The sequence below is a fragment of the Zonotrichia albicollis genome, chromosome 13, assembly GCF_047830755.1.
Source record: "Zonotrichia albicollis isolate bZonAlb1 chromosome 13, bZonAlb1.hap1, whole genome shotgun sequence".
Classification (NCBI taxonomy): domain Eukaryota; kingdom Metazoa; phylum Chordata; class Aves; order Passeriformes; family Passerellidae; genus Zonotrichia; species Zonotrichia albicollis.
In genome coordinates, this window is record NC_133831.1 from 4719888 (window position 1) to 4747025 (window position 27138).

At 39.5% G+C, this 27138-nt stretch overlaps 1 protein-coding gene across 2 annotated transcripts in view; it reads right to left on the reverse strand.

Annotated features, from left to right (window-relative positions):
* Window positions 1–243: 243 nt before the first annotated feature.
* The window catches only part of PLCG2 (phospholipase C gamma 2), a 55406-nt gene continuing 28511 nt past the window's right edge, over window positions 244–27138 (reverse strand). For both annotated transcript variants that reach the window (XM_074550808.1, XM_074550809.1), the window contains exons 13-33: window positions 26609–26729; window positions 25354–25522; window positions 23453–23557; window positions 23135–23224; window positions 22413–22591; window positions 21831–22031; window positions 20442–20561; window positions 19336–19516; window positions 18076–18144; window positions 16829–16938; window positions 15950–16046; window positions 14954–15020; window positions 14554–14711; window positions 11838–11940; window positions 10683–10892; window positions 9955–10100; window positions 8840–8954; window positions 7479–7646; window positions 7077–7165; window positions 3522–3706; window positions 244–2745 (exon numbers count right to left, since the gene is read on the reverse strand). In XM_074550808.1, coding sequence (XP_074406909.1) covers window positions 2703–2745; window positions 3522–3706; window positions 7077–7165; window positions 7479–7646; window positions 8840–8954; window positions 9955–10100; window positions 10683–10892; window positions 11838–11940; window positions 14554–14711; window positions 14954–15020; window positions 15950–16046; window positions 16829–16938; window positions 18076–18144; window positions 19336–19516; window positions 20442–20561; window positions 21831–22031; window positions 22413–22591; window positions 23135–23224; window positions 23453–23557; window positions 25354–25522; window positions 26609–26729 — 2726 coding nt within the window. In that variant the 3' untranslated portion in view covers window positions 244–2702. The remainder of the gene's footprint in view (window positions 2746–3521; window positions 3707–7076; window positions 7166–7478; window positions 7647–8839; window positions 8955–9954; window positions 10101–10682; window positions 10893–11837; window positions 11941–14553; window positions 14712–14953; window positions 15021–15949; window positions 16047–16828; window positions 16939–18075; window positions 18145–19335; window positions 19517–20441; window positions 20562–21830; window positions 22032–22412; window positions 22592–23134; window positions 23225–23452; window positions 23558–25353; window positions 25523–26608; window positions 26730–27138) is intronic.

A 27138-nucleotide genomic window follows, 5' to 3' on the forward strand; every position in this document is an offset into this window, starting at 1 on the left:
TTTTCCTTCTGCCTTGTGTGTTTGGGGCCAGAGGAAGTGCCATGATAACCATGTCTACTGAAACAATCTCTAAGTCAGTTCATCTTAAAAACACAGAAATGCCCTTCTTCCAACCTCTAGCAGAGCACACCATACCACACCGGATCGCTCTTCAGTAAGAACTCACTGCTTCAAATTACTGTCAAAAGTAATGAAATTCAACAAAACAATGCTTAAACAAAGAAGCACCTGGCATCATTCACATCAACATGAGATATCAACAATTTTTTATTAAAATAAGTTATTTCAATGATTTAAAACAGTTTCTGTAAGAATATAACAATTTAACAACTGTTAACTTCAAAAATGTATAAATGTTTTCCCTCCTGGATTAAAAAAATTCGCACACACATTCAAACCTACTTTCATACTCAAACTGCTGCAACTGTGATAAAGCTGCCTCAGAGCCTGCCCCAAGGAAGAACTGAGAGGTGAGGTCTTGCAGATAAAACACAGAGTGCAAAACCAAGAGAAGAGTTAGCAAATAGCCTTGCCCACCACTTGCAAGTCAGCAGAAGACTCACTGCAGTATTTTCATTCAGTGTAACATCATATTCTGGGGGAAGGTTTTACTGTAAAACAAAATGCATTTGCATAAACACTGATGGAGTGGCTCTTATAACCCCTGACATTGTGCACAGCACTTTCCAAAGCACTACAAAATGAGCTAATTCTTAAATCTTTGCACAAGAGCAGCGTGAGGGACTCGCTCCTGTGTCCATCACACAGTGGCTGTGCTGTGTCAGGAATATGCACCCCAGTGGAGGAAGCCAGGACAAATGGACAGTTTGGTTGGGTCTGCTCTAGAACTGAGCTTAAAAAGAATTCTGACAGGCAGAACAATCCACACCTGGATAATGAAGATAAAACCAGCTCTATACAGCAGTCTAGCTTATAGCTCCACCTCCCAAATCCACAGTTGATGTTGATTTTTTTTTTCTTTGAGCAGGGTTTACACCCATCTAATCCTTGAACAGGTCAATCACAGCTGGGTACTGATTTCAGGAAGGAGAATGAAAAGGAGAGAATTGCCTTTAACTTTTCTCTGTTTTCAGTTGGGTGATTAGTAATTAATTTCTTTATAATAAAAAATTTACAGAAGCCACCCCCATTGTGGGATACACTATTATAACACTTTCATCTCTGAGACAAGACTGTCTTTACAGAATAGCTAAAGCCTCAAGGGGGTTCCTCAAACCATCATCTGTGAATGCACAATGGCATCAATTAAGAGCCTCTTGAAAAAACAGAACTCACAGCATGGGGAGCAAGAGAAACTGAAAATCGCTGAGGCAGCTGCATCAGGCCATGAATCCCAAATCTGTGCAAGTCCTCTGTGATCAGAAGTACAGCTCTGTGGAAGCAGCATTTTATGCCTCAGGCAGTCACTCCAAAAACTGAACTCCTCTGCACATACTTGAACACTGAAATTGGGAATATAGATAGCAAAACTCATCCCATGTAGAGATACAACAAACAGAAATTTGATGGTAACAATACAGCACTAGCACAAAGGATCAACACATACACAAATGATGACAACTGCTGTTAAATATTCCATCGAAGGCCTTTAGTTCTGCTCTGGCAGGAAAATACACTTGCTAATCTAACAAGTATTCTCATCTGCAGCTTCATGTTCTTGGTTTGATTAAAGGCACCAGAAGGATGTACCTCTACATTTGTGCACACTATCATTCTTGGATTAGTTACATTTTGGGAAAACAGTCTACATTTACAGAACACTATCATTCGACTATCGTCTATGTAGGATTGCAAGATTAAAAATTGACAGTTCATTTAAAAATTCATTTCTAAGCACATTAGCAGCTGAAAGGATTTGCAGAAATGATACTGTACAAAAGTAAGTGCTCCTCAGAATTTTAAATACCTTCCCTTTCTGCAAACAAATAGATATCTCTTACTTCCTTCCAGTGCCTCAAGGCTGTGAACAGAAGTTCACAGGGGCTATGAATAGAGGTTCACACATTGCTCCTTTCTTGAACCTTTAAAGAGAGTTCAACAAGAAAAACACAACTACAGTAACAGAGGGTACTTTCTTTCAACAAAATTAACATATTATCTTGTTCTCAAAAATGTAACAGAAAATTTTTAATAAGAGATAATAGCTGCCCAAAACATTTTGTACAGTATCAGCAACACAATCTGCTGTCTTGAGGATTGTAACATACATGACGTGACAATGCTGGTGTAGAAGTGCTTTTACAGCATTTAATAAATTAAAAGCTCACTACTAGTTAATCTTGAGGAGCCAGGTTGTTGAAGTGGTGTGATCCCATGCATGCAAATAGCTGTGACTGTCTTATCTGTGACACTGTGCCTTGTACACACATGCAGGAGATGATTTGTACTTCAGGTATTGATAGTGAGAAGTGAGGTCCATCCAACTACACATCCTCAAGTTTTAAAAACCTTGAATACACAGAAGTTCTGGCCTGCAGAGAGGGTATGCTTTGTACAGAATATAAATTATTAGGTATTAAAACAGTTTTACTTAGGAGAAAAATTATAAAGGAAATCCATATTTCCTCTTCCTTTTCTTCCAGTCATTCTGTCTGATGAGACCGTCACTGAGTTGGACGACCAGGAGAAATTCATCTCTTCCTGAATTGCACCATAAAGCACACATCAAAGAATGATGGGCTCTAAGAGTAGAATTTGCTGTTACTGACTTTCTTCTCCTTTAATCTTAAGGGAAAAGAAAAGGAAAAAGTCAAGCCTAATAGGATTTCTCAGAGGAAAACAGTCTACCAAATTCAATGTACTTGGATACCAGTGGCAAGTTATGTATCAGCAATGAGTACTGCAATTTTTCCCTCAATAAATGGGAGTAAATAAGTGATTCACACAGCTGTTCAGCACACACAAAAAAGAGCAAGAATATTTAAAGTCTTGAGATCCACTCAAAACTTCCCCTTGCTACATGAAGCCTCCCTCTATCTCCCTCACACCCAGCCAAAGGTGGCAGCAAAGGAGAAGGAACCTTCCCCTAAGCTCTGGATAATGCACTGACACTGAACTGACAGTGCTGTGCTGTTACAACTCAATACTGGTTTTATCTTTTGTGGTTTGTGTATCTGTTCCCACATATCTCATATGTGCATGACATTTCCAGGGACATAACTCTGATAGTGTAGCAAGAGTGAAGAGGTTTATTTATTTGTCTGTATATACTTCCAGGCTTTCCTCCCAGAGAGCAGCAGAGAGGGATATAAAACCTGCCAGGATTACAAGTGTCACTGTGATCACTGCCACTGAGATTCCTCTGCACACATTCCTCAGCTTCTGCTGGCCTCTAGTGGCTTGAGGCCCAGCCTGGCTTCTCTACAGCCCTTTCTCATTCCAGATGAGCTCATTCTACCCTCACCACTCTGTAGATGCTCCCTTTGGTATGGCTGAGGTTTCTTACAGTAAATCCTGTCTAGACAGAACTGCCTTGGAAAGGAAAATGATCATCAACCCACCTGCGGTTGCAAGTCTCTTGATAAATCTGTAGTTTGTGCTCATTGACGTTGAATTCTTTCAGAATTGCATCCCTGTTGGGGTTCCTCAGGTTCATGTGGCTGTCATAGAGGAACAGCTGGGTGTTCAGCTCCTCCTGGCGCTTCCGAAGCTGCCGACAGGAGGAATAAAGCTCCTCTTCACTTTCCTTCAAAGGAACATTGGAAATCAAAGAGATTTTGTAAAAATTGTTCCCAAAATGAGACAGAACCAGCAGAGTTTGGGGGATTATTTTGTTTTCCTAACCACATTTTAATAACTGCAGAGAACATTCTATAAAATTAGTTTGATTGGATGTTTCTGGAGTGTTTCTGGAAACAAACTTAGAAAGCACTAAGAAAACCCCTCAGCCCCACAGTAAGAGCAGCCATACCCTCTGACAGGGGCATCAGGGACATTCTAGCACAGATCACAAAATTTGTGTATTTAAACACTTCTACTGGAATATCTTTCCTTAATAGTCTGTTGAGGAAAGAACAGAAAATAATGCATCATGATGGCTTATCAGATTATAATAATATTAAAAATACACTTTTAAATGTTTAGGTTTTGGCTCTTCCATCATATTTGCCTATCATGTGACAAAGTGACAATCCTGGGGATTTTCTATTGAAATGTAGACTAAAGGTCAAAATACTGACTGGTAAATAGGACCCCTTACAGCAGCAAATACTCAGATGTACCAAGAAAGAAGGACAGATCCTGTATTTTTATGTGACTATGGCAATTCAGTACTTGCAAAGGAACTGAGTAGGTCTGAGTTTCTATTGTGGCCCACAAAATATTCTACAACCATAAGCAATCATCATTATTCCCTTTAGGACTCAAAATTATTTTAATACTTCACAACTTTGGATGCAAAAGCTGCCTCTTTTTAGAGTTACTAGTAGGGAAAAGAACTGGCAGGACTGAAGTCTTAATTTTCACATCAGCAGCAAAACAAGATACTCCTTCTACAAGAAATGACATGCAATCAATAAATGTAATAAATCCAAACATTTTCAGAGGCAGCATACTAATAAGAATGCCTCTTTCTGCATTCAGTACAGATCTAGGAAAATTGATAGCTTAGCAACATACCCAAGAGGTTTCAGTTACAGCAACAAGATCCCTTCCTAAACCTTTTTTCCTCCTGAAACACATTCCTCTGCAGGCATGGGTTGAAGCAACTGAAACAGCCTAGGAGCTATGCTCCTGATTAAGACTTAAAGAGTAATTTATTTAATTTTTGTTTGTAAAGGGGTAGGAAACTTTGTATTCCCAAATCACAAAAGAAATGGAGATTGTTAATTACCAATTTGCAGGTGTAATCATCAAGATGTATATGTACCACTGTTATTTCTGGTAGATAAATGTATCCACAAAGGTACAGCTTAAACTGTATTTTAAGATGTCCACTTCAATCTTTAAGTCAAGAACATATATAGCATTGAGGCTGACTGTAGTCAGACAAAGCTGAAGAAGTAAATGCACTTTCTGAAGGAAGTAAATCAATTTTCAAGCAAATAAGACATGCCTCTAAGTGCAACAACCACCTCAGTGTAGTATGATTCCTACAACGTCAAAAAATATGTTTAAGTTGTACAGCAACTAAGGCCCCACATAATAATTCACAAATGTGTATATTTATGTCTAAAATGTTTTTGCTTTACTATTCCTGATAAACTTCACAGCCATCTGTAATTCCTCATTAGAATTCTGTATTTCATCTCCAAGCACATGCAGATGGGCTCTGTATATAAACAGATATTATTAAATGGCATTATTTATGGAAGGCCTGTTATTAAACGTCATTATTTTATGGAAGGCCATCACTTCTTAAAAAGAAGCAGAGGAACAGAGGCAGCCTTGATGTTTTCTGATGCTTCTTGAATGACCTGGCAAAAGTTCTAGAGTTGACAACTGTGGTGAGTCTGGGCTTGTTGCAGGTTGCCAAACAAAAGGAAGTTTTTGGAAGTTATCCTGCACTGCATTGCCACAAGGCATTGTAAAAACACCGAGCTGAGCTGCATCTTCATTTGGCTTGACAAGCAGAAGGGGATTCTAGAGTGTGAAATGTGCTACTGTCAAAGGAGTCAGTGCTGACAGATTGGGGGACAGACTGCTGCTATGAACAACATTTGAGAGCTGCTCCTGCCCCAGGCAATAATGATCTGGATTCCTGAAGAGAAACCACAGCAGGAGGGGTTTGCAATGTATCCACAAGTGATGTCCATGCTCAGCATTAGGCAATGGTGACTTTGGCAATTTTCTCTAAGGGATCAAGCCCAGGACCAGCAGTTTACCAGGCCTCCCCTATGAGACTTGAGTCACTGAAATATGAGCAATTTAAATGTTATCTTGAAAGTATACAGGTCTCCTCTTCACACACACATCCCTGGTCTCAGCTTCTGATCCTCTCCTGCTCTCAGATCCCTTGGCTGGCCCACAGAAGGAACTTGGAGAACCTACCACAGCTTTCAAACACTGTCATTGCACACACTGTCATTTTACACCAGGTGTTATAAGGGGGCTTCATAAAAACCTCCACAAAGAATGTTTGAAAAAGGCTTCCACTCCTCTGGGAAGAACAATGTGACTGAATTCAGAAATTTCCAGTTCAGTGTATGCAACTGCAGGTACAAGTCCCTCCAGAGACATAATGACTTAGAGTTCACAGAAGTTGATGTTTCAATCAGGAAAATAATGTCACTAGTGTGAAGTGCAGCGTGGGCCTGAATGGTTTGACAGACTAAAAATAAGAACTTGAAATTTCTTTTTCTCTGAATCAGAAGGGTGCTGGAAAGCACCCTGAAATAGCCACTTCCCAGAAGCATCTTTAAACTTTCATCATATCACAAGTGTATTTAAGTTATGTAATATATTATTGAGAAAGAGTCTGAAAAATATCCTACAAATCAACATATACAGCAGCACCCTTGGAACACCAACAAATACTGTTCACAGATCAGCTGCTTTAATGCCTGGATTCATGAGCATCATTATTTTTCCCCCATGTGTTTTAAAATACTACTATTTCAAGTAGGTGTTTAGAGAGGCTTAAAAGGAGAAGATTAGCAGTTCTTTAAGAACCAGATAAGTCTTCTACTTGATGGGTTGTTTATTTTAATGAAATACTGGGAGAAATTACTATCTTCTATTGCTGAAGTGATTTCTTTTTATGTAGGACCTTTAAAAACAAAAAGATTAATCTATGAAGCCAAAGCTGATTTTAGCTAGCTTTGCATGGCATCAGTCAGTTAACAAGGAAAGACAACGACCATGCTGTTACAGCAAAAACTATTGGAGGTAATGAGGCTTTGTTTGTGTGTTATTTCTTTTAACAACCGTGTAATCTGTCCACCCAGAGGGAGAGTAACTCAATTTGTGCTATTTGTGTTCCCCAGTACCTGCAGAAGAAATGCTTGACAACAGCACATCAGACACAGAACAGAAAACTGAATCCTCAGTTCCTGGCTCCCACAAAGAACTGAAAACAGACACCCTGAGTGCACACAACAAACCCCAGAGCTTCTCACCAGAACTTGTTGCATCTCACAGTGCACCAGCAGCGAGGCCAGCTCTATATCTTCACTGTAGCCATTCTTGAGAGGAACTGACCTAAAACCTGGGGCAGGGGAAGGAAAACAAAGGGCAATTACAGAATCCATCAAGGGGAAATTCGCAGTCATAGAAATGGTGCACACTTTGAACATTCTTCAGTGCTCAAATGCTCCGCTGCTGAGAGCAGGCTCTACTATGGCAATTGCAGAGAAGCAAAAGGCAAGACTGGCAAAATTGAGAAACACCTGATTTCAGATGCTCTTGAAAAGTAAAGCCAGAGGAAGGAGCTTGACCCAGGCAGGAGGGAGTCTGGCATCAGAGAGGAAGGCACAGCTCAGTAATGCTCAACAACACCTCATTATAGCTGCTGATCTCACCTGATTTGATTCCTTTGATGGGAAAAGTGGCATGTGCTAAGAAGTTGGGATCACTGAACATATCCTCCTCATAAACAACAAAGCGCAGGAACGCCAGATTTGGGTCATAAATCTCAAATCTCACTTGCTCTGCATAAGGTGCCCAAATTGGATTAAGGCCATTGTCATCTGTAACGAAAAGGAAACATTTGCAGTATGAAGCAATAATTTCACTTCATTCACATGAGTGTGTATCCCAGGAAGTTTTCTAGGGATATAGAAGCCCAAAAATCCTATCTGCCATCTGTCTCACGTTGTAACCTTGCTTCAGAAAGTTTGTATTTGTTTACTTGGTGGTGGGGGTGGGAGGAAACTTGGCAGGGATGAAAATCCATGAAGAAAAGCTATTATTTGTATTCAAACATATAAAACCTCCTAGGACATGTATTTGTAAAGAGAAGAAAAAGCTAATTAATTTCTCACATTCATAAGCCTCATGTTCCATATCCAAGAGAAAGCAGGAAAAGCTCTAGGAAGACTCATGTACCTTGGTCCAATTTTTGTAGTTATGCACAGAACACCAAGATTTGGTTTATGTGACACAGCCAGGAAGTTTGCTTTCTAAACTCGTGGTCACTTCTCACAGAAAGTTTAAATAATAATCTTCTCTGAAGTACTGAGGAGCCACAATGCACATTCTGCTCCTGATGCTGTGGTTATTTTCACTGGTTTGGATAATCATAACCAGAGCCTGTTTTTTACCAGAGGAACAGTGTTGCATCCATAAGCATGAAATGGTGAAATATGAAGTGGCTGAAATATTGCCCCATTTCAGCACACTTAAGTTCATGCACACACAAACACATTCCTTATCCAGAACTCCCCAGGACTAAGCTTTGATCAAACTTCTAATGCATTTCAAGTTAAAATATTTTACAGCCTTAGACACCCAAGCTGCCTCCATGGGGGTGCCAGTCTCAGAACCTCAGTTTAAATAAACACAGTCTGGAGCTCACAGTAGTAACTCCCCATTTGGGCCAGACTTTTGGGAACTGACTAGCACTGTTGGAGGCACTCCCAAGACAATATTTTTTTTAAATATGCAAAGACACAAACTTATGCATGTGCAACAACATAACAGAATGGGTCTTTTTTTTTTTTCCCAAACAGCAATAGTACTGTTTTTTTCTAAATTTGATATACATTGAAGTTTCTCAAATTAACTGGCCCCATGATAAGAAAAAGAACAAGAGTTTGTGACTCATCAGTCTAGAGCTACAGTTAACTTACTCCCCCTGCAATGTTCATCCTCTGCTCACTTTGTTTAAGTACCCTAGAAGTAGAACCATTTCCCTGCAACACAGAAACCCACAGATACTCACTCACAACTGTTGTCTTGAATTTGCTGTTGTCATATTCAGCCCCACAAATTTCAACCTCTACAAAGGGACAGGCAATGCTTCTACCAAGTTTAGGGAGATGACGAGCACCCAAAACCTGCAAATCAACTGTAAATTAGAACCACCTCCAAAGGAAACTTGGCATCATTTTTGCTAACAGAAGGTAGCCTACAGAACTAGAGGTGGGGAAAATCCAGAACATGGAAAAGCACACATTCTCTCTCTTGAATATGTTTGCATGTATTATCTGTGCCAACAATAACAACCTCTCCAGTAGTCTGGGTAACTCAATGATTTTCATTGTAAGGAAAAAAAAGACAATGTAGGTGACATTCATTACACACAGCGTGCAGCTCCAGGCCAAGCCCGGAGCACAAGTTCTGTTATCTTTCTTCTGTGTTTATTACATACCCATTTCAAGACATTTCTGCTTTGCATTCACAGGCCCTGTTTACCTCACCTTTAAACTGTAGTGAAGAGTAATTAATGTGTTTCTTCTTTCTCAGAAAAAATACTTTTAAAGAACCTGTCTTACTGCATAGCAACTGAAAACAGAAACAAGTTCAGCCCTGTTTGGCACCCAGTCAAGATGGCAACATTTTCCAATCATAAACTCATCTCTTGAAAAAAAATGAGAATGACATTCAGATTAAGTCATAGTGTATTAAATATGAAGTGGGGGATCAGCTTATTAGGTTTTCTGTTTAGTTTCTATATTTCATTATAACTATCTTTCTTTCACACTCAAAATCCTTGAACTACTTAGTCTGCTGCCAATCAATCTCCAATAGGACCTTTCTACTAAGAACTCATTTGATTGGAAATTCAAGTTAGTTAATTTGATATATTTATTAGCAATTACACAAAATCATCCCAGGATTGTGTTTTCAGTCCTATAGCATGTTCTTCATTAGCATGATAAAGACAGGTATTTCTTTTCAGGAACTAGTGAAGTTAGTTTTATTCTCACACACACTGACATTTAAAAACAGTATTTTGACAACCTGTCAGATCTTGCTCTGAAACATAATAGCTTTATTTTTAGTTTTATAGAGATTTATGACTTGTAAAAAATATAATTTACAAAAGAGATTTACCCTAACTGTCATAATCATCTGCAATTTCCTCTTGGAGTCATTTGGCATCGGGTCATAGTCCTCATTTCTCATGCTCTCTGGCTGCAGCACGTAGCCAGTGCGTCCATTCAGGGAAAACAAGGCATGGTTCAACTGCATGTATTTATCTGGGGAGAGAGTTAAACAGTCACAGCACAAGATACCCTGGAATAAAGCTAAGGAAATGCCAGATTAATGGCTCCTCTCTGCAATTCTTTCTGGTCACCACTTAATCAGAAAGAACTGGAAAGGCGGGCGACTCTGTTCCTTCAGTAACTGACAGGCCATTTTTCACCAATTCTAATCCCAAAAAACCCCATCTCCATCCCCAGTTAGATTCCTACCAGTGTATCACAAACTAGCTGGCCCTCACCATGAAGTGGAATACAGCCTTCCCTGTGGCTGTATTCATTCTTCTGAAACTCACTTTAAATATATCTGCTTGCTTCCTACCAAGAGATGAAAGTGAAATAAATCTTTTAGGGCTTGGGAACAGTTGGGCTCAGAAACAGGGCTTTTGGAGATCTATTTCTGGGGCCCAGCTCTGGATGGCAACCCACACATGGAAAAACAAATTTCAAACTTCTTCAGCTTCTTGCAGAGAAGTTCAAATAATTAGGATGGTGATTAGAAGGGCAGAAGGGCCATAAAGGGGCTCATTTACAGTGAAACAGAAGGTGGATTCGATTCTTTTTCAAAGGGAAAATTACCTGGAGTTTGGAAGTTCAGAGCCACCATCTGGGAGCCACAAAGCCAGAGGCGAAATGGGTCATAGTTGGATGAGTCAACCCTCTGTCCTTTGGGGTAGACACGAGTCAGCCCCTTCAGGTTGTACTTCAACAGCTCCAGTGGCTTTTGCTTCACAATGCTCTCTGCCTTGGTTTCCACAAAAGAACGGATTTCTCTGAAATCGGGATTGTCTACACAGGGGTAGGAGGGAGAAGAGTGGTTACCAAAGGAAGAAAGAAGTTGACATACTGTATTTTCAACAAGACTTTGTTTTACTTTGCTTTGCCTTGTCCTTTAATGCAATAATTGGCACTGTTTTCAGGCAAAATGGTTGAAAATCAAGCCTGAAAGTTGAAATTGCCTTCCTGCCACATGCTTTACAGAAGGACAGATAAGAGCCTGCAGTCATGTTCTCATCTCATCATTGCTAATAATGTACTTCTGATCACTATAACACATATTTAAATGAGACATCTTTTCCTGGGTCTAAATGGGGAGAAAAAAGGGTGAGCCAGGGTCAGCCAATGCCTCAAAAAATAACTATAATTATAATGTCTTAAATGCAGTGACAGCTTATTAAAAACATTTACAAAGAAACTTAAAGAAAAAGGGCACATTTACTGGCTTCTCCAGCAGCAATGACAAAAAACTGGAATTAAAAGTACATATTTCAGTGTCAGAATCCACAGCTGCACTTACACAGGCCCAGTTATGTTATGAAGCCATACATCATTCCAACAGCTTAGTCCTGGCAAACGTGTTCTTATAGTAAAATTAACAAATGCACAGTAAACCTATTTATGAAGTTTTTTTTACAAACAAATCACAAGTGTTCAGCCAGAGTTTTTAATCTCAAAAAAGTCAATTGACATATAACTAGTGAGCTTCCCCATGGAATATACATCTGAGAGGGTGTCTCTAGTTAACTAATTAAAATTTGTGACAGCTCTTTTGTGATAGATGAGCAGCACCAAGTTCCCTGGTGTACAATTTCAAAGTGCTATTGAAAACTGCCTGGGTGAAGCAGAGCTTTGTTTTCCAGTAGGACAGATTTTATCTTCAGACCTAAAATCCCAACTGACATCTGTAAAGATAGTAGAAAGGGTAAAAATCAAATGTAGTATTAAAGGCAATACCTAAATTGTCCTTGGTTTTGCTCGTTGGCTTGCAGTAGATTACTAGATCAGATAATTCAATGGCAATTAACTGATTCTTTTCCCAGTATTTCCTCCTGTTCTCCTGGAAAACATAACGAAGTTTAGATTCTAGGAACACTGAGTATCATGGCACAGTAGCTCCAGGGTGCACTCTAATGAAAGCCTTCTTTGGTGCCCAGGTTCCTATCTGATACCTTGGACACTTGCACAGATGTAATGCACTTTCAGACCCAGCTCAGAGAACAGGTGAGGTTTAGTTGGGGATGTTCTTACAGGGGTTTTTTTGGTGGGGACAAAGGTGTTGTTTTGTAAGCAAGGGTTTCAGTTCTTCCCTGATCAGTCATGCCTGGAATCCTGGCAACGTATTTTTTTCTTTTAATGTGGCTCTACTCAACTCAATTTTAGTTACATTCTTAACCCTATACCTCATATAAATGCAAATGTATGCAGAAAAAATGCAAAGGGTAGTAAAGTGTTTCTGTATCTATTTATAATCCTTGGCAGAACTTGAGTCTTGTTAGTAACTCCTAAACAGTGAAATTCAAACTCTCTGAGCATCATTCCTGTGTCGTTTTCTATTTGTGCACCAAACCCATCATGTTCTGTATGGAAAATCATGTGCAAGCTTGTTAAATCCCCAGAACCAAACCTGCTCTCTCTACTTCCACGTTTGCAAGCACCTGCTCTGTGGGAGCTGAGCAGTGTTCCCTGCCAGCAGAGACTGGGAACTGCTAAAAGCAGCAGGACGTGTCCTGAGGAGTGGAGACATTTGGGCTGGAGGCTTTTCAGGCACAAGAAGCAGCTACAGGATAAAACATGTTAGAGGAGTCCCATACTGAACAGTGACTAGCTTTGGCACCAAAGATCATGAAGCAGCAGCAGTCAGGAAGCCTTCCAAAATAATTCCCCCAACACGACAAACATAAAAGGAATGAAAATCAGAATCAGGGAGCCACAGGTTTCCACAATATCTCACTGAACCACAGATTATAAATTGAAGTCAAAGAAAAAGAAAGAGGAATACAGTGTTTAGACCTGGAAATAACCTTGGGAAAAAACAGTACAAACCTCATTGTACTTAGTGATCCACCACAGTTCCCAGACATTGCTCAACAGTAACCAAAGCAGCAAAAGATCACTTTTTGGTGGCATGGGCTCATTTCTAGCCAGAACCCTCTAGAGATAACCAAGCAGAAGAGCAAGGAACAGCCACCCCAGGGAGCATGGCAAGTGTCAGTACTGAGCAGGGATTACAAGAGACATGAAGCTTAGTTTTATCTTTTGTGCACAACAGACATTGTCCAAAACCAAACTCATTTAAAAATCCCCCTGTATCACATTGCAGCACAGTCTTAACTCACTGTACTTTTTCCTTCCCCAAAATTCAGCCTCTTAACTGTACTGGCAACAGGGGCCTTTCCTCATCTTCATCCCCTCCCCTTGCAGCAGTCAGTCTGCCATGTGAACTTTGTGGAGGCCACGCTGTGAGAAAAGCCTCCCAACTGACAGAAATGGGTTTTAAAGCATCTTTGAACACAGACTGTTTAATACTTCTCCAACTGTACAGAGAGAGAAAAAGCTGCCAGGCTCCTGAAGAGCCATTGTTGTAGCATAAAAAACATTCAATTTGGAGGCACTTCTTTTAGGTCGTGTTTCTCTTTTTCTCATTTTTACTTCTAAATGAAAGCCTGGCACAAGAACTGTATCTCTCCTCCCCCAACAATAGGTCAACAGCTCCTGTTGCTTCTCCCCTTGCTGGATTTACAGTCCTCTGCTTGAGATATCAACTTGTCTGCTATAAATAGGATCAGGACAGCCCTCAGAGCACTTCCACTCCACATGACAGATAAACACCACGAGCCTGAAACACTGAAACACATTTTCTATCAGCCATATCACCCACTTAATAAAAGATGAATAAAAGCAACAAAAAAGAGTATCCTTAAGCACAGCAAAAGTAAGGATTTTTTGGTCAAGACAAAGACTTCTTAAATACTAGAAAAGATTACAGGGAGGCAAATTAGTGCATCAGAACAGGAACAGCAAGTCCTGAAGAATATCTTTCAATGGCAGTAGAGGGACATAGAAGCTAAACTTAGGCAGAATCCTTGAATCTCTAGGCAAGTATTAGGAAATACTACTATTGAAGAACTGGGAAATCGAGAATGTGGTAATTAGTTACAAATAAAGTATTAGCCAAGCAATCCTCTATCAGTGCCACTGCATTCACTGGAAAACAGAGTTAGCAAAGAGGACAAGAAGAGTTGAGGGAATGGCAGCTCAGATTTCACACACCCTCACTGGTGGATTCACAGCTCTGAAAAGAACAGTCTGGTATCAGAGCTTCTGCTCAACACTGGGATGAACCAGTGTGACCAGATGGAAAATGGTAGTGGTATCCACTCTGGCCTAGCAAGCACGCTTCACTGAGGGGCAGCGTGCAATGCAGTACTCTGCTGGAAAACTCCTGTTAACATCAATTTACATAAAATGCTAATTCATGTACTATTCCCCAGAGAGGTTATGGAACAAGATGCACAGCATCAATAAAATGAGCAGACAACAGCAATATGCAAGAGGGTGAAGGACCATGTGAGAGCAACATTTAGCAGTGTAGGGCAGCTAAAGACAAAAGCTATTGCAATTTTATAACAGCACATTATTAAAACAACAACAGATGAATTTGCAGCAATACCTCTTCTGCTGTTTTCCAGGTGATCTCACGGATACTTTGGTACCATTCAAAGAGTTCTTCTACTTTATCAGTTGCAAACTCAACACATGGATCTTCTGGATTCTTAGGTTCCAGAATGAAGACAAAAGGCTTTTTGTGTTTTCCTTGTGGCATTTTCACTGTTAGGTAATACCATAGCAAGAAATTTATACTGAAATCCAACAGCTCTTTTTCTAAGGTGTCATAGTTGATTTATTGCAGCATTTAGTATTACCAAGTTTCAACATATTAATTCTGCTGGCTATATTAATACAAGTAGGTATTTGACGGTTTGTTTTTTAAAAAATCTCTCCTGCTTAAGATAAAAGAGTCTACTTAATAAAGGTGAGAAGTTCATATATAAGCATCAGAAAATACACACCAACATTGTATGTATTGAGCACCAGGATGCCACGACACAGAGAGCCCAGTGGGTTGTCCTCAATGATCTGAAAAACATGAGTTAAATCTGACCCTAAATCTCTTGAGTGAACACACACAGGACATTAACAAATAATAAATGTGCACCATTAAATCTAATCTCAGCTTTACTGACAGCATGCTCACTGTAATGTTTGAAAGCCTGTTTTCATATCCAAAAAACACACAAGGATCTCTTCAGTGAGAGAAGTCAAAACAAGACTACTTTGTAGTAGCTCCTGTCCTGACATAACTGCTGCTTTTTCAACTCTGCTCAAGGTTACAATAACCAGGAGGGAAAAAATGTAATACTTGTGGTTTTCTCCAAAGACTTCTGGAAAATCATTGGAAGTGCTTCAGAAGAACATAAGAATTCAATGTTTTATTTTTGAAATCCAAAGATGTCAAAACTTATTACTGTTCAGTTCTGTTTTCTTTTGTTCAAGTGCTCTCTTTCCAAGACAGGGGACCAAACTTTTTTAGATTATTTTGACAAACAGGATTGGTTTATGCATAAAAACTTGATTATGGAGAGTAAAACCACTCAAGGTGTGTTTGGACATATAATTTTCTTATTTGTAAATATTAAGACAGTGATTATAGAGGAAAACTAGTTAAGTTTCAGGCATGATATTTTTTAGTCTATACTATAAAAAATCTAAACTGTTCATGATTTTTATTAGCAGGAAACAACCAGAATCTCCTAAAGCCTCACCAATTCAGCTATCATAAATTCATAGATATGTGGGGGTCCCTTCCGACTCAAGATATTCTATCTCCTTAAATAGCTTTCAGCAAGGGATGTCCTGACAAAAATATTCAGCAGCAGAGAACAATGAAGAATGCATTCATCCCTCTATTCTGCTCCCTCAAACACAGCACATGGAATTGTGAGTGTATAAACCAGACTTTCACTTCAGCAGGTAGCCAAGGAAATGCAGCAAACCATTACCCTCACCTGATTTTCAAGCTCAGCAGAGTTATCAGATGACAGATCTTCAACATAATTAGATGGAAAATAATGTTGGACTTTTTCTCCATAATCCCCCTTCCACCTGAATTTAAACAGACAGGTAGAGAGAATGAAAAAAAAAGTTTAAGTGCTTCAAAAGGCTATTAATGAAGCAATAATCCCCAAGAAATTGGTCATTAATACCCCACACTAGATGGTCTAGCTGTCTATCACCAAAAATATAAATGATGAAGTAGCTAAGAGCTCTAACAAAGCAATCATTAACTGTAGTAACAGATGATTTCAGAGGGATTACAGTTACTGTAAACTGCAATTAATGACTTAAGAGGCTTTTTCCCCCACCAGTACTAAAAACACTATTATGTGGTTGATTACCCTGTAGAAACTACAGGGAAACATTAGATTCCCAAGCTTTCCAAGCAATTTACAAGCCAGCTAAAAAAGAAAACCTGTTATGAAAGGAGACTGTACAGAGCACTAAAAAGGGTGGGTTTGAGAAATGCTTAGCAGAGCAAGGACAGAAGAAGAGCAATGATTGCAATGACTTCCCAGAACACAAATGTTCAGGAAGGATGGAGGTATTATGGGAAAAATAGGGGGTATACCACACTATGGAGGTTCTGCAGGTTGAGGTTATTGCTGTGGGATAGAAAAATGAAAAAGACATGAAAAAGAATTGAAGATGAGGGGATTTTGGGTTTGGGTTGGTTTTTTTTAATATACTGGCATAAAGATTTGTAAGGGCACAGTTAATAAGCAGCAATCAGACAACAGGCAGTTTTTAGAAACTATTACTCAAAGCTCATTTTTTCCTCCATCTAGAAAGTCACCAGAAGTCCTCCCAGGAGGAATCTTTGTCCTTACCAGCCTCCAGTTTCCTTTGTGACATTATGAATTAAAGCTCCTCGAGAGAAGCTCAATTCATCACTCCTTTTGGCTCTGTAGTCATACAAGGCTTTCACTGTTCTCTGAGGCTTTAAGAGAAACAGAGCAAAGGGGTCATCTGAGGGGACAGGTCAGGAAATAATCAATAATGCAATCTTAAAACAAAAAAAAATAGGGCAGATTGGATTTTTTTTGTTGTTGTTATGAAGCTTAGAAAACAAAATACTGAAGTTCCTGAGTGACATCTATTGGTGGAAGTAAGTGATGCTACTTTGGTACTATACAAGCATCAGCTTGGAAAAAAAAGAAAAAGAAAAAATAAAATCTTTCTTAGGTGCTGCAACATAATTAAGGTAGAAAACATAAACCCAAAAATTTTTAAAAACCCAAAGTGAAATATAAATCCTCTATTTTTATAACACATTGGAGTTTTCAGGCTTAGGTGCCTACAAAACCTCCACTTCAAAACCCCATCAGCAATCCTGCTGATCACACTTCCTTTGGGAAGAAAAAGTTTCAGCAGGATGAGCTAAACCTTCATCTTGAATTTACTCCTACTCAAATGCTACAGCAGCGATGCAAATTCACCAGCAAAAATTACTAAAAAGAATTAGTGACAAAATTTACAAGCAGGTGATTCTCATGAGAATTTGCTAGTAGGCAGGCATTGCAAGAATTACAGACAAGTAATGTTTGCTGGGACACTTGTTTTTAAAACAGAATATAAACGATAAAAATTCTAATAATTCATTAATAGACCAAAGGCACCAAATTTTTATAGAAAGCATGTGAATAAACTCTGCACTTATTTGTGCATGCAGAAGATCTTTGCTAATGGAACAAGAGTACACAGACACCCACAAACACAAATTTTCATGTTGTACTTTCTTTCCTTGAAGATGTGGCCTTCTCAAATTAAACCCTCTCACAGGTATTTAATTTGGAGACCCACAAACCAAATCACCTCCACAGACTCAAGAGCAGAAAGTGCCCAAATTCCCAGACTGAGTGAATCTCTACAGGATTTGCACACAAGAAAATGTGTGGGTACAAATTTTAACAAGAAGCTTGAAAAAAGTCACACCCTTTCAATTTCTGTTGTCCAGTCCCCCACCTAAACCAAGCAGCCTGATGCCTTCAATTCTTTTTATTTCTGCCAACAGGAAACCAACAAGTCTCATTTTCAGAGGTCTACAGTAAGTGTGAACATATCTCTTAAAGCATACCACTGTGGGGGTGATTTCACTGGGCTCCACATACATCTTGACTTCATAGAGGGAATTAATATCTTTTTCCTAAAAACAAGGAAGAAAAAGTAATCAAGTTTCAGGAATCAAGAAGTTATAAAAGTACTTCATGTTTAGTGAACATTTCTTTCTGAAACCACCTTTCTGACAGCACACAGGCCAACAGAAGAGGAGGGAAGCCAGTCATCTCTGTTTTGCTCACTTCTACAGTTGAACATAACTGAAGATGAGTATGTTATTTAATCTGTCTATGCCTCAGTTTAATGAACTGAGTAAAACCTAGTGAAACAGAAATACCTCATAAAGGTATCTTTTAATCAGTCAAAAGATTTTTTTATTGTGAGTACTCTTCTATGTGCAACCAGAAAAGAAATATCTGCACTTATGATTTCTGTGTAACAGTACTTCAGTACCAGCACTGGTTTCATTATTAGATGACTCTACAACAATATACAGAGTCGTTTTTTTCATTTCATCCTCTCCTTGTGATTCCATCAGAACCCAGCCCTAAGATACAGAACCTTTGCTATAGGCAACATCATAAAAAATCCTGAGGTCTAAAATCTTTTTAGTCTCTTTTAGTCTCCCCAGAAAAAACAAAATCCTCCAGTTTTGATTTCTGCAGATCTGCCAGATGTAGTTTCCTGCAGCTTCAAAAAGACATATACTTGAAAAGTGAAGACAGCACCTCAGGCTTTCCAAAGCAAAGTTCCCTCAAAATGAAACACATCCATCCAGAAAACAGCCCTTTATCCTCAGTTAATTATCCAGGCTCCTTGTTTAGTCAATGGCTAGAGACAAGTCTCCTGGGGAGATTTCCTCATGCTTATCTCACAGTGAGCTTTCAGAGGTACCTTTTACCACAGAAGGCAGTGGGACACCATCCCTGAAATGTCCAGAGTGAGAGGCACAGCAGAGTATTTCATTTTTTCTGAAGCACTTAGCAATTGGCATCTGCATGATCATTTTAAAATCAATGCCCACTTCAGCCATAGAATTCAGGGCCAACTGTAGGCAAGGCTATTACCAAAAAACAATTTTAGTAGTGCAACGACCCCCAGTACACAGTGGGGCTTCTCTAATCAAATAATCATCAAAGATGAAGCGGTTCTTCACACCTTTGTGAGAGAAGTCAGTATAGCCATCTCAATTTCATAGAAAGTGACCTGCTTAACATCGCGCAGAGATCCCGTACCAGAACCAGAGCCCAGCCCAGTCCATCCCAGTCCATCCCTGTACCGTGCTGTAGCGCTCCAGCAGCTCCTCTGTCACGGGGTAGCGCAGTTTCATCTTCCTGTACAGCGGGTGCTTCTCGTAGTAGGTCACCAGCTCCACCAAGCTCTCAAAGTAGGCCGAGGTGCCCAGCACGAAGTGCCGCCCCTCCTGCTGGATTCGGAAATGCTTCACCTTCCCCTCTGCCCTGCAGAACAAGGGCACAGCTGTCTCTAACAAAGCTTCCTTTATTCAATTATTATGGTTATTTAATTATTTTGATAGTTATGGAAATCAGTTTTTAAAGAAAACAAATTTCTTGTGCTTGAACGCAAGGTTTGTGTTTTCAGTAAAACCATCCATTGACAACCATCCCATCCAAAACGACCCTACATCCTTTTCAAGCTGTTGAAGTTTTGGTACTCCTTGTTTTCCCTGGTGTGAAATGGTTTTATTGAGATGCTGCAGCTCCTGTTACTTCAATGTCCACCTTGGTAACAGCAGAAAATTTCACCCCATAGTAAACAGGAGACTGGGGAATTTTGGACAATATTCAATACACAATAACGTATGCAAGTAAGCAACTTTATATTTTGCTAAACTGTGCATTTTCAGAGAAACATAATTTGATCTGAAGGCCTGATGCAGAACATCACAGTTCTATATATTTCATTAATGCTTTTTCAAGAACCACAAAACTCTTCAAAACTATTTCCGCTGGCAAGAGGAGCCAACAATTTCACTTTGACATTTCAGTTTTATGACAGGTCAGGATTTCTAGGGGATAAGGACATAGAATCATTGATGAACCTGCATCTGCACTGTAGTTTTGAACAAAACTTTAAAATAACACTCTTTAGCAAGGAGTGTCAGGGAATGAAAGAAGGGCCACCCATAGTTCTGTATGGGAAGAACAGGACAGCTGGTGTTCAAACAATGTTTATAAAAGCATAAAGGTTCAGGCCAGTCACAAATTAACTCTTGCACATACTCTCATACATGGACCTGCTGCACAAATCAACCACGCTAATCATTCAAAATTTGAAAGGAAGAAAATATCATTATTTTTTTTAAAGAAAAACCAGAGTATTGTTGGGCTGCTAGGCAAGGTAGTCCTACCTGTCTTTTCTTACCTGAAAGTCATGGCAAAAGAATCAGGTTCATCTCTCTTTCTAATGAGAAAGGCTCCATCGCGAGGAATTCGCATGAGCATGTCTTCTGCCTCACCCCGACTCAAGTTGTTATAGTACCAACTGCAGCAGTGAAAAACCACAATGGGCAAAGCATTACAAGGCTTGTCAAATGTCATTTTTGGAAAATAACAGACAGCGTTATTAACAACAGAGTTTCAAACATTCTAAGAAAAATTGTGCATTAGATTTTCCCCACCTTGGCACCTATGACAGCAGTTTATTACAAAACATTGTAAGACAGCAGTTTATTTTGGATGAAAGCATCAAGAATATATCAGAACACCTTGTCTGTCTGAAATAATAAAACATAAATCTGCATTTGTTCCTGAAACAAAGGCACTGCATCCTGCTTTTAGTCTGCCATTCGGTTTTCAGTATTTATTCCATTTTGACATAGTAGATTTAAGATAATGCCTAAACACAGACAAAAGAAAGACACCAGGGATTTGTATTTTTTATTCAGAGCTTGATTTTATCTTTCACCATAGGGATGGACCTGTCTTGGATCCAATGTGCCTTCAGTGAAGCTGTGGCCACTTATAATGGCAATATATCTCCAGCTTATGCAGAAAGGCAGGAAAGTCTAACCTTTAAATTCTCTTTCCCAAGTCACTGGCCACCAAAGTAATCTATGGGTGGTCAGTGACTCCCAGATCCCAGGGGGACAAAAAAAAAGGAATTTTAAAGTCACTGATTAGTATTTTACATGCAAATATTTACTTTTGCCCACTGCACAGAAAACAAAACAAAGGGCAGCGATAACAATGTTCTGCCAAAAAACAAGAGCAAGCTCTGCCCAGGATCTGTGGCAGACAATTACCAGCTGGAAGTAAACACCATGCTTAGTTCCTGTCACACGGGGTGAAGTCAGCCTAGCCAGCTCTGACAGGGTGAGGTGGAGGTGGGGTTAGGCAAATGTAGCTGTTTGGGCTCCCTGCCCCAGGAACAGAGCTTCCAGATGGCACAGGCCATGACCACTTAGTTGCCAAACCACAGCCAACTACTGAACATCCAACCCAACCCACTGGGTGTTGTAAAACACTGCACAGACAAAGGAAGAATTGGCACATTTCCACAGCATTACAGTTCTCACTGATCTTCCACTTGCTGCTAGGAAATTTGCTTTCCCAGTCACCACTCTTTGTTGTACCAGGTTCTCACAAAGTCATTGCGATCCCTCAGCATCTTTCAGGAAGCCTATTACTCAAACTTCCACGGACAAGCAACACTGAAGTGCTCCTGAATCCAGGGGAATTTTCTATGCAAAATTCCCACCTAAATCAAGGCAAGGACAGTGACATGAGAGCAGTGCTTGGCTTCCATACGTACTCTTTGGTCTCGTGAGGGCTGGGGTTGGGCACAGCATCGGTGAGGCGCAGCTCGAACTCAGCACATCGCAGGTGGGCCTCCTTGTAGTGTTGGATGAGATCATAGATGCTGTCAAAGGTCAGGTTGTCTGTCAGGTAATATTTCACAGCGTCCCCATCACTGGTGGAACGGATCCGGCAGTGCTGGACTCTGCCTGACCTCCTGAAGGAGCAGAGGGGGCATAAGGGAAACACAGGGTTTGTAACAGGTTTTCTTTTTTCGAAGCATTTCCCCACCCATTCCTGGTCAACTACTTGAGGAGCTTGTGAAGAGGCAAGAAAGCTGTGTCACCTCATAAAACAGCCAAAGTAACAAACAACAAACATTCTGACAAGAGAGGTTACAAGACAAAAAACAGTAATTTTCAACTGACAGTAGTTTAAAATCTGGCATAAATTTATTCTGCAAAATTTGGTCTGACAGCTCTCTGGCTCAGAAATCCATCCAACACTACTCCTTATAACGTTCCGACCAGAAGAAAAAAGAAAACACCAAACTCAGACAAACAAATCCCCCATTAAATCTGTATGACAATGACCGTACCAGAACGACAAGGTGTAGTCATCAGGGAAAGCTTCACTTTCCCTAACCAGGAATGTCCCATCCTTGCCACCCATTTCAGCACAATATTCCTGGAGCAGTTTCTCAGCAGTTGTTCTCCCCCCTTTCATTTTCCCATGGAACCATTTCTCTTTTAAGTGCAGTTCAGTTCGTTTCACCTCCTAGACCAGAAAATAAGAATTTTTTATAGCACATTTCTAGTTCTATGACTTTGAAACTAAGTACTTGTCATTGGTTATACATAACCATCTACTATTTGAGGATTTCAGTTCTCCCTAGGCCTGAACTCTCCAGCCAATCACCTTTATAATTAGCCTGCTTTACCATCCACAGCAGCCAAGTAACACATTAATAACACAATACACATGAGTTCACTCTGCTTAGTTTGAGAATAGCAGTAATACTTAAAAGACTTAGTGCAAACATCAGCATTAGCACAGAAGTACTGAAGTTATATTTCATTGTTCTTGTACTTCTCCTTGCAAGTCCTCCACTAACCAAGGGGGAAAGTTATTTTATTAAAAATAAGGTTAACTAGAGTTGACCTTGGCAAAGACCCTTTTATAGTTTTTTTTATCCCCACACTTGTTATCTAATACAGAATCTCTAAAATTTCATCAGGATAAAAAATACACATCTGTAGACATTGAAATAATCTCAAATAATAAAAAGAACATGATTAAACAATCAAACACAGCCATCACCTTGGATGAATCTTCATCAGCACTCTGTTCTATATCATCACTAAATGAAAGCTTTTCATCAGCAATAGCGCAGTAGTGCCGAGTCCATTTCTGAAAGTTGGGAGTTAAAAGTTAAAACCATTAACAGAGGGAAACTCACTAATCACTCTCAACCACCATCTCAAAACATGGTGCAACAATAAAAAAAAGACTGTCTTTCCCTCATCCATACTTGTTCAACTGACAATATTACTTGCAGAAATATTAAGGAAATTCATGTAAATTTTCAGTATTACAGAACTGATCAACAACCTGTAGCAGATGTCATAGAAATAATACCTGTTCTATTGTGTCCCACATGTAAAGTTCTCCTTGTTGCTTCTTTTCTTCTTTCTTTTCTTCCAAGTTCACATCAATGTCTCCCTTTGGCCCCAGTTTTTTGTGCTTAAAAAACAGAGAAAAAAAATAAACATTCACACACTCAGAGATAATCACACATAAAATCGGTCGTAGTCTTTCAGCACATTCAGAGTTCCTGGAAGTATCTCTCTCTATTGCACACCCACCTTCTGTCATTATCATAACAGCAGCTGTTCCACAAGGAATAACAGGACTGGAACTTGTTTCTTTAAAATTTAGATCCCATTAATAGATGTTAAAAAAACTAGCAGAGGTATCACTGAAGCAATGAAGAAACAAGTAGTTTGATAAGATCTCCCCATTCTTTGGAGAACAGAAAACATGAAGTGACACATACCAAGAAAGAAGGATAAACAGGAATCCTTCTGCAGAAAGTAGCACATAAGGAACAAAACTCAAAACAAAAGGAAAAGCTAAGGAATTAAAATGAATGAGGAATTCACCCTTTTATGAGAAAAATTAGTACAAGGGAAATCTCTTGTGAAAAAAGGGGTCAAGTTCTACTTTCTTTAGAGAGTTCACAGAAGTGTCTCAACGGGCCACAGGCAACATCAATTACTTAACTGCAGTTAATAATGGAATTAATCATCTCATACCAGACCTCAACCATGTTCAGTTCTGCACAGCCTACTCTTGGCTGATTTCATTTTGACAGGCCTATCTGAATAATCTCACAGGCCAGTGAAGTAGGTGTTGCCTCTGACTGTTTACTGACAACATTTTCCAAACAAAAGCCAAACAACACAACCAGCTCACTGGCAGGTGCTGATCTATTTAAAGACTTGTCAATGCTCTTTTAGACAGCACAGAGTGATATGGATGTTCTCTTGTGCACACTCATAATAGTTTGCAATTCCCTTTAAATCAGATCTGTCACATTATTATTAATCATGTGCCCATTGCAAGTCCCCTCTCTGCTCTGCACGGAAACAACAGTCTGGAGAGAACAAAAAAAATCCCCAAAAACTTAAGCACAGAAGTTTTCCACCTTATAGTGGAGTTCTGGTTTTTCCAATCTTACATTCAGGAGCATATTCTTACACCTATCTACCCTTATTTCTTCCATTCAGATGTCTAATACATAGGATCCAATACTGTTACAAGAGCAAGAAAACAGAAGCACAGACAAAAGTAATTATTGTTTTACTACAGAGATCGCAAGCAGCCCTGAGATTGTTCACCAAATTTTGCCGTTTGAAAAGTTCTACCACAGTTTCAATCTGAGAAATCTTTTGCTTGTGTTGTTGTTGCACTGACAGGGACTGCCCTCTCAGAGCAGTGCCTCTGTGTTTCACAAGTGGCTCCCTAAACTGCATATTTAAATCACACTGACTTAGCAAACACTCATCAATTTGTGAAATCTTTACAACTTCAGTGTGCAGCCGCAAGAGTTTGGGTTTCACTTGAATGAAGGGCAGTCTTTGAAAAAAAAAAACAGTAATACTGATCTATCTTCCTATTTAAGAACATACTTCTATCATTTTTAAGCAGGCCACATGGTGTAAAACGTGTGTGATGAAACATCTGCAACAGCGAACCCTCACTGAAATTTAGCAATGACATTTCAGGAGGTAGAAGACCTTTAGAAAAGAGCTAACGTTTGATCTGGCACTTGAACTGCCAACACTTACTGCAAAGGAAACCAAGAGGAAGCACTTTAATACAGAGTTTTACAGAACACTGTACATTATTGGCAAATGTAACCAGTAAACACTTCAAGCAAGGGGTTTCTTGAAACTTATCTGTGAAGTCAGCAAGAGTATTTCAGGCTCCTGCTCTTATTCTCCTATTTTCTCTCCCAGCACACAAAGCAAGCCTACCTTGATGATGATTTTTTCTTTCAGCTGGGTTGGTGATGGGAGCTGATCTGCACTGGCTTCAACAGGCTTCATCAAAAGCTGATCCCCAAACACCTCCTTGAACACTTTGGCCATGTGTCGCTGCTGCTCCACACTGCAGTGCTCTTCAATCGACAGAATCACTGGGTATCTTTGGTGGACAAAACCAAGGTGAAGACAATTTCTTTTTGCTACAGCTGGCAAGGCAAGGAAGGCAACACCCTCCCTCAGCCCCCAGATGAGTGAAAAATATTTAAAGGAAACAAGAAGACAAAAGAAAGATATAGACACAAAAAATAATAACAGATGTGCAATCATGGAGTTGCCAAGGTCAGAAGGGACCTGTGAAGGCCCACCTAACCCAAACCCCTTCTTTGGGAAGGCCCAATTCCTAGGTTAGATCAGGTTGTTCAGAACTTTATCCAGCCAAGATTTTAATATCTGCAAGGAGAAAGATTCCCTCCAAGCTCTTTCGGCACAGATTCACTGCTAAAGCACCATAATGTGAAAATTTGCTTCACCTCTCCTCAAAATCATGTCTGTTTTCCTTCACATGTACTCTGAGAAGAGTCTGAAACCATCCCATGCATGGTTGTCACTAACACTAATGCATCCTATGTTATGGTTGTCACTAACACAAAGTTCCTTTGCAGACACTGAGGCACATGGGAAAATATTGCATCTCTGTGTCCAAGTGGTAACATGGAAAAACAGGACACTGACAGCTTGATTTGTTCCCCAATTATTGGGTAATATTTTTCAGGTTAAGGACATCTCAGCACAAGTTAAAGAAGGGCAGAGATGCAGATCTAAACTGAGGTTACCAGTTCAGGGGACATGCTCTGAGTTCTGTATCTTCTCAGCTAAGACCTTCCCTATAATAGAAACACCATGTGACAGACTATTCTTTGTCAATTGTACCATTTTGTTTATTTTTTTGTAAGATTTAAGACAGACTATTAAGCATTTGAAGTTTCACTTGCAACTTAATAAAAGAAGACCCAAAAAAGGAGCTGGAAACACTATACTTTAGGGTATTCACTGTCTTCCTTAGCAACAAATGGTTACGCTCGGGAACTCTTCCTCAAAACAGCATCTATTAAACACCCACATGTGGCAATAATGAAGGCTATTGGAATCCATTACTCTGTGATTACTTTTTGCTCTAGATTACAGTGAAATTCAGTTCAGAAAGGTCTAAGCACATGAAAACAGGCTGAAGGAAAATAAAGCTTACTCAGATGTAACAAAGGCATGGTCTTTGATTGCCTGCACTACATCATCGAATTTGATTTTTGTTGTCCGTGTCCATCCATGGTAAATGATGGGTTTCCCATCAGGACCATCCCAGCAATCCACTAGGAAACACAAGCAGTGGGAAAAGTAAGAGACCTGGTAGCTCCTGAAATTACTCTGGTAAGAAGAATACATCCAAAACTTCAGTGGTCTATATACTGATTCATAGACCTTAATATTCTAATAAAATATCCCATCAGATGAATTTATTCTCTCACAGAGGAAACTGACTTTACTTAAGTAAGAGCAAGACAAATAAAATACATTACAAAATGTTCCCAAAGCATAATTGTGTGGAAATCTGGAAATAAGAGATTCAGGCAACTATAGTGTCAATCTACTAGTTTACAGTAATTTTCCAGGAATAAATACATTCCAACAAGTGACAAGCTGAGAGCTTCTGTCTTTTGTTTATTTCAACCCTGAAACTCTAATTTGAGATACATTTTGCATTAGTCAAATAAACAACAT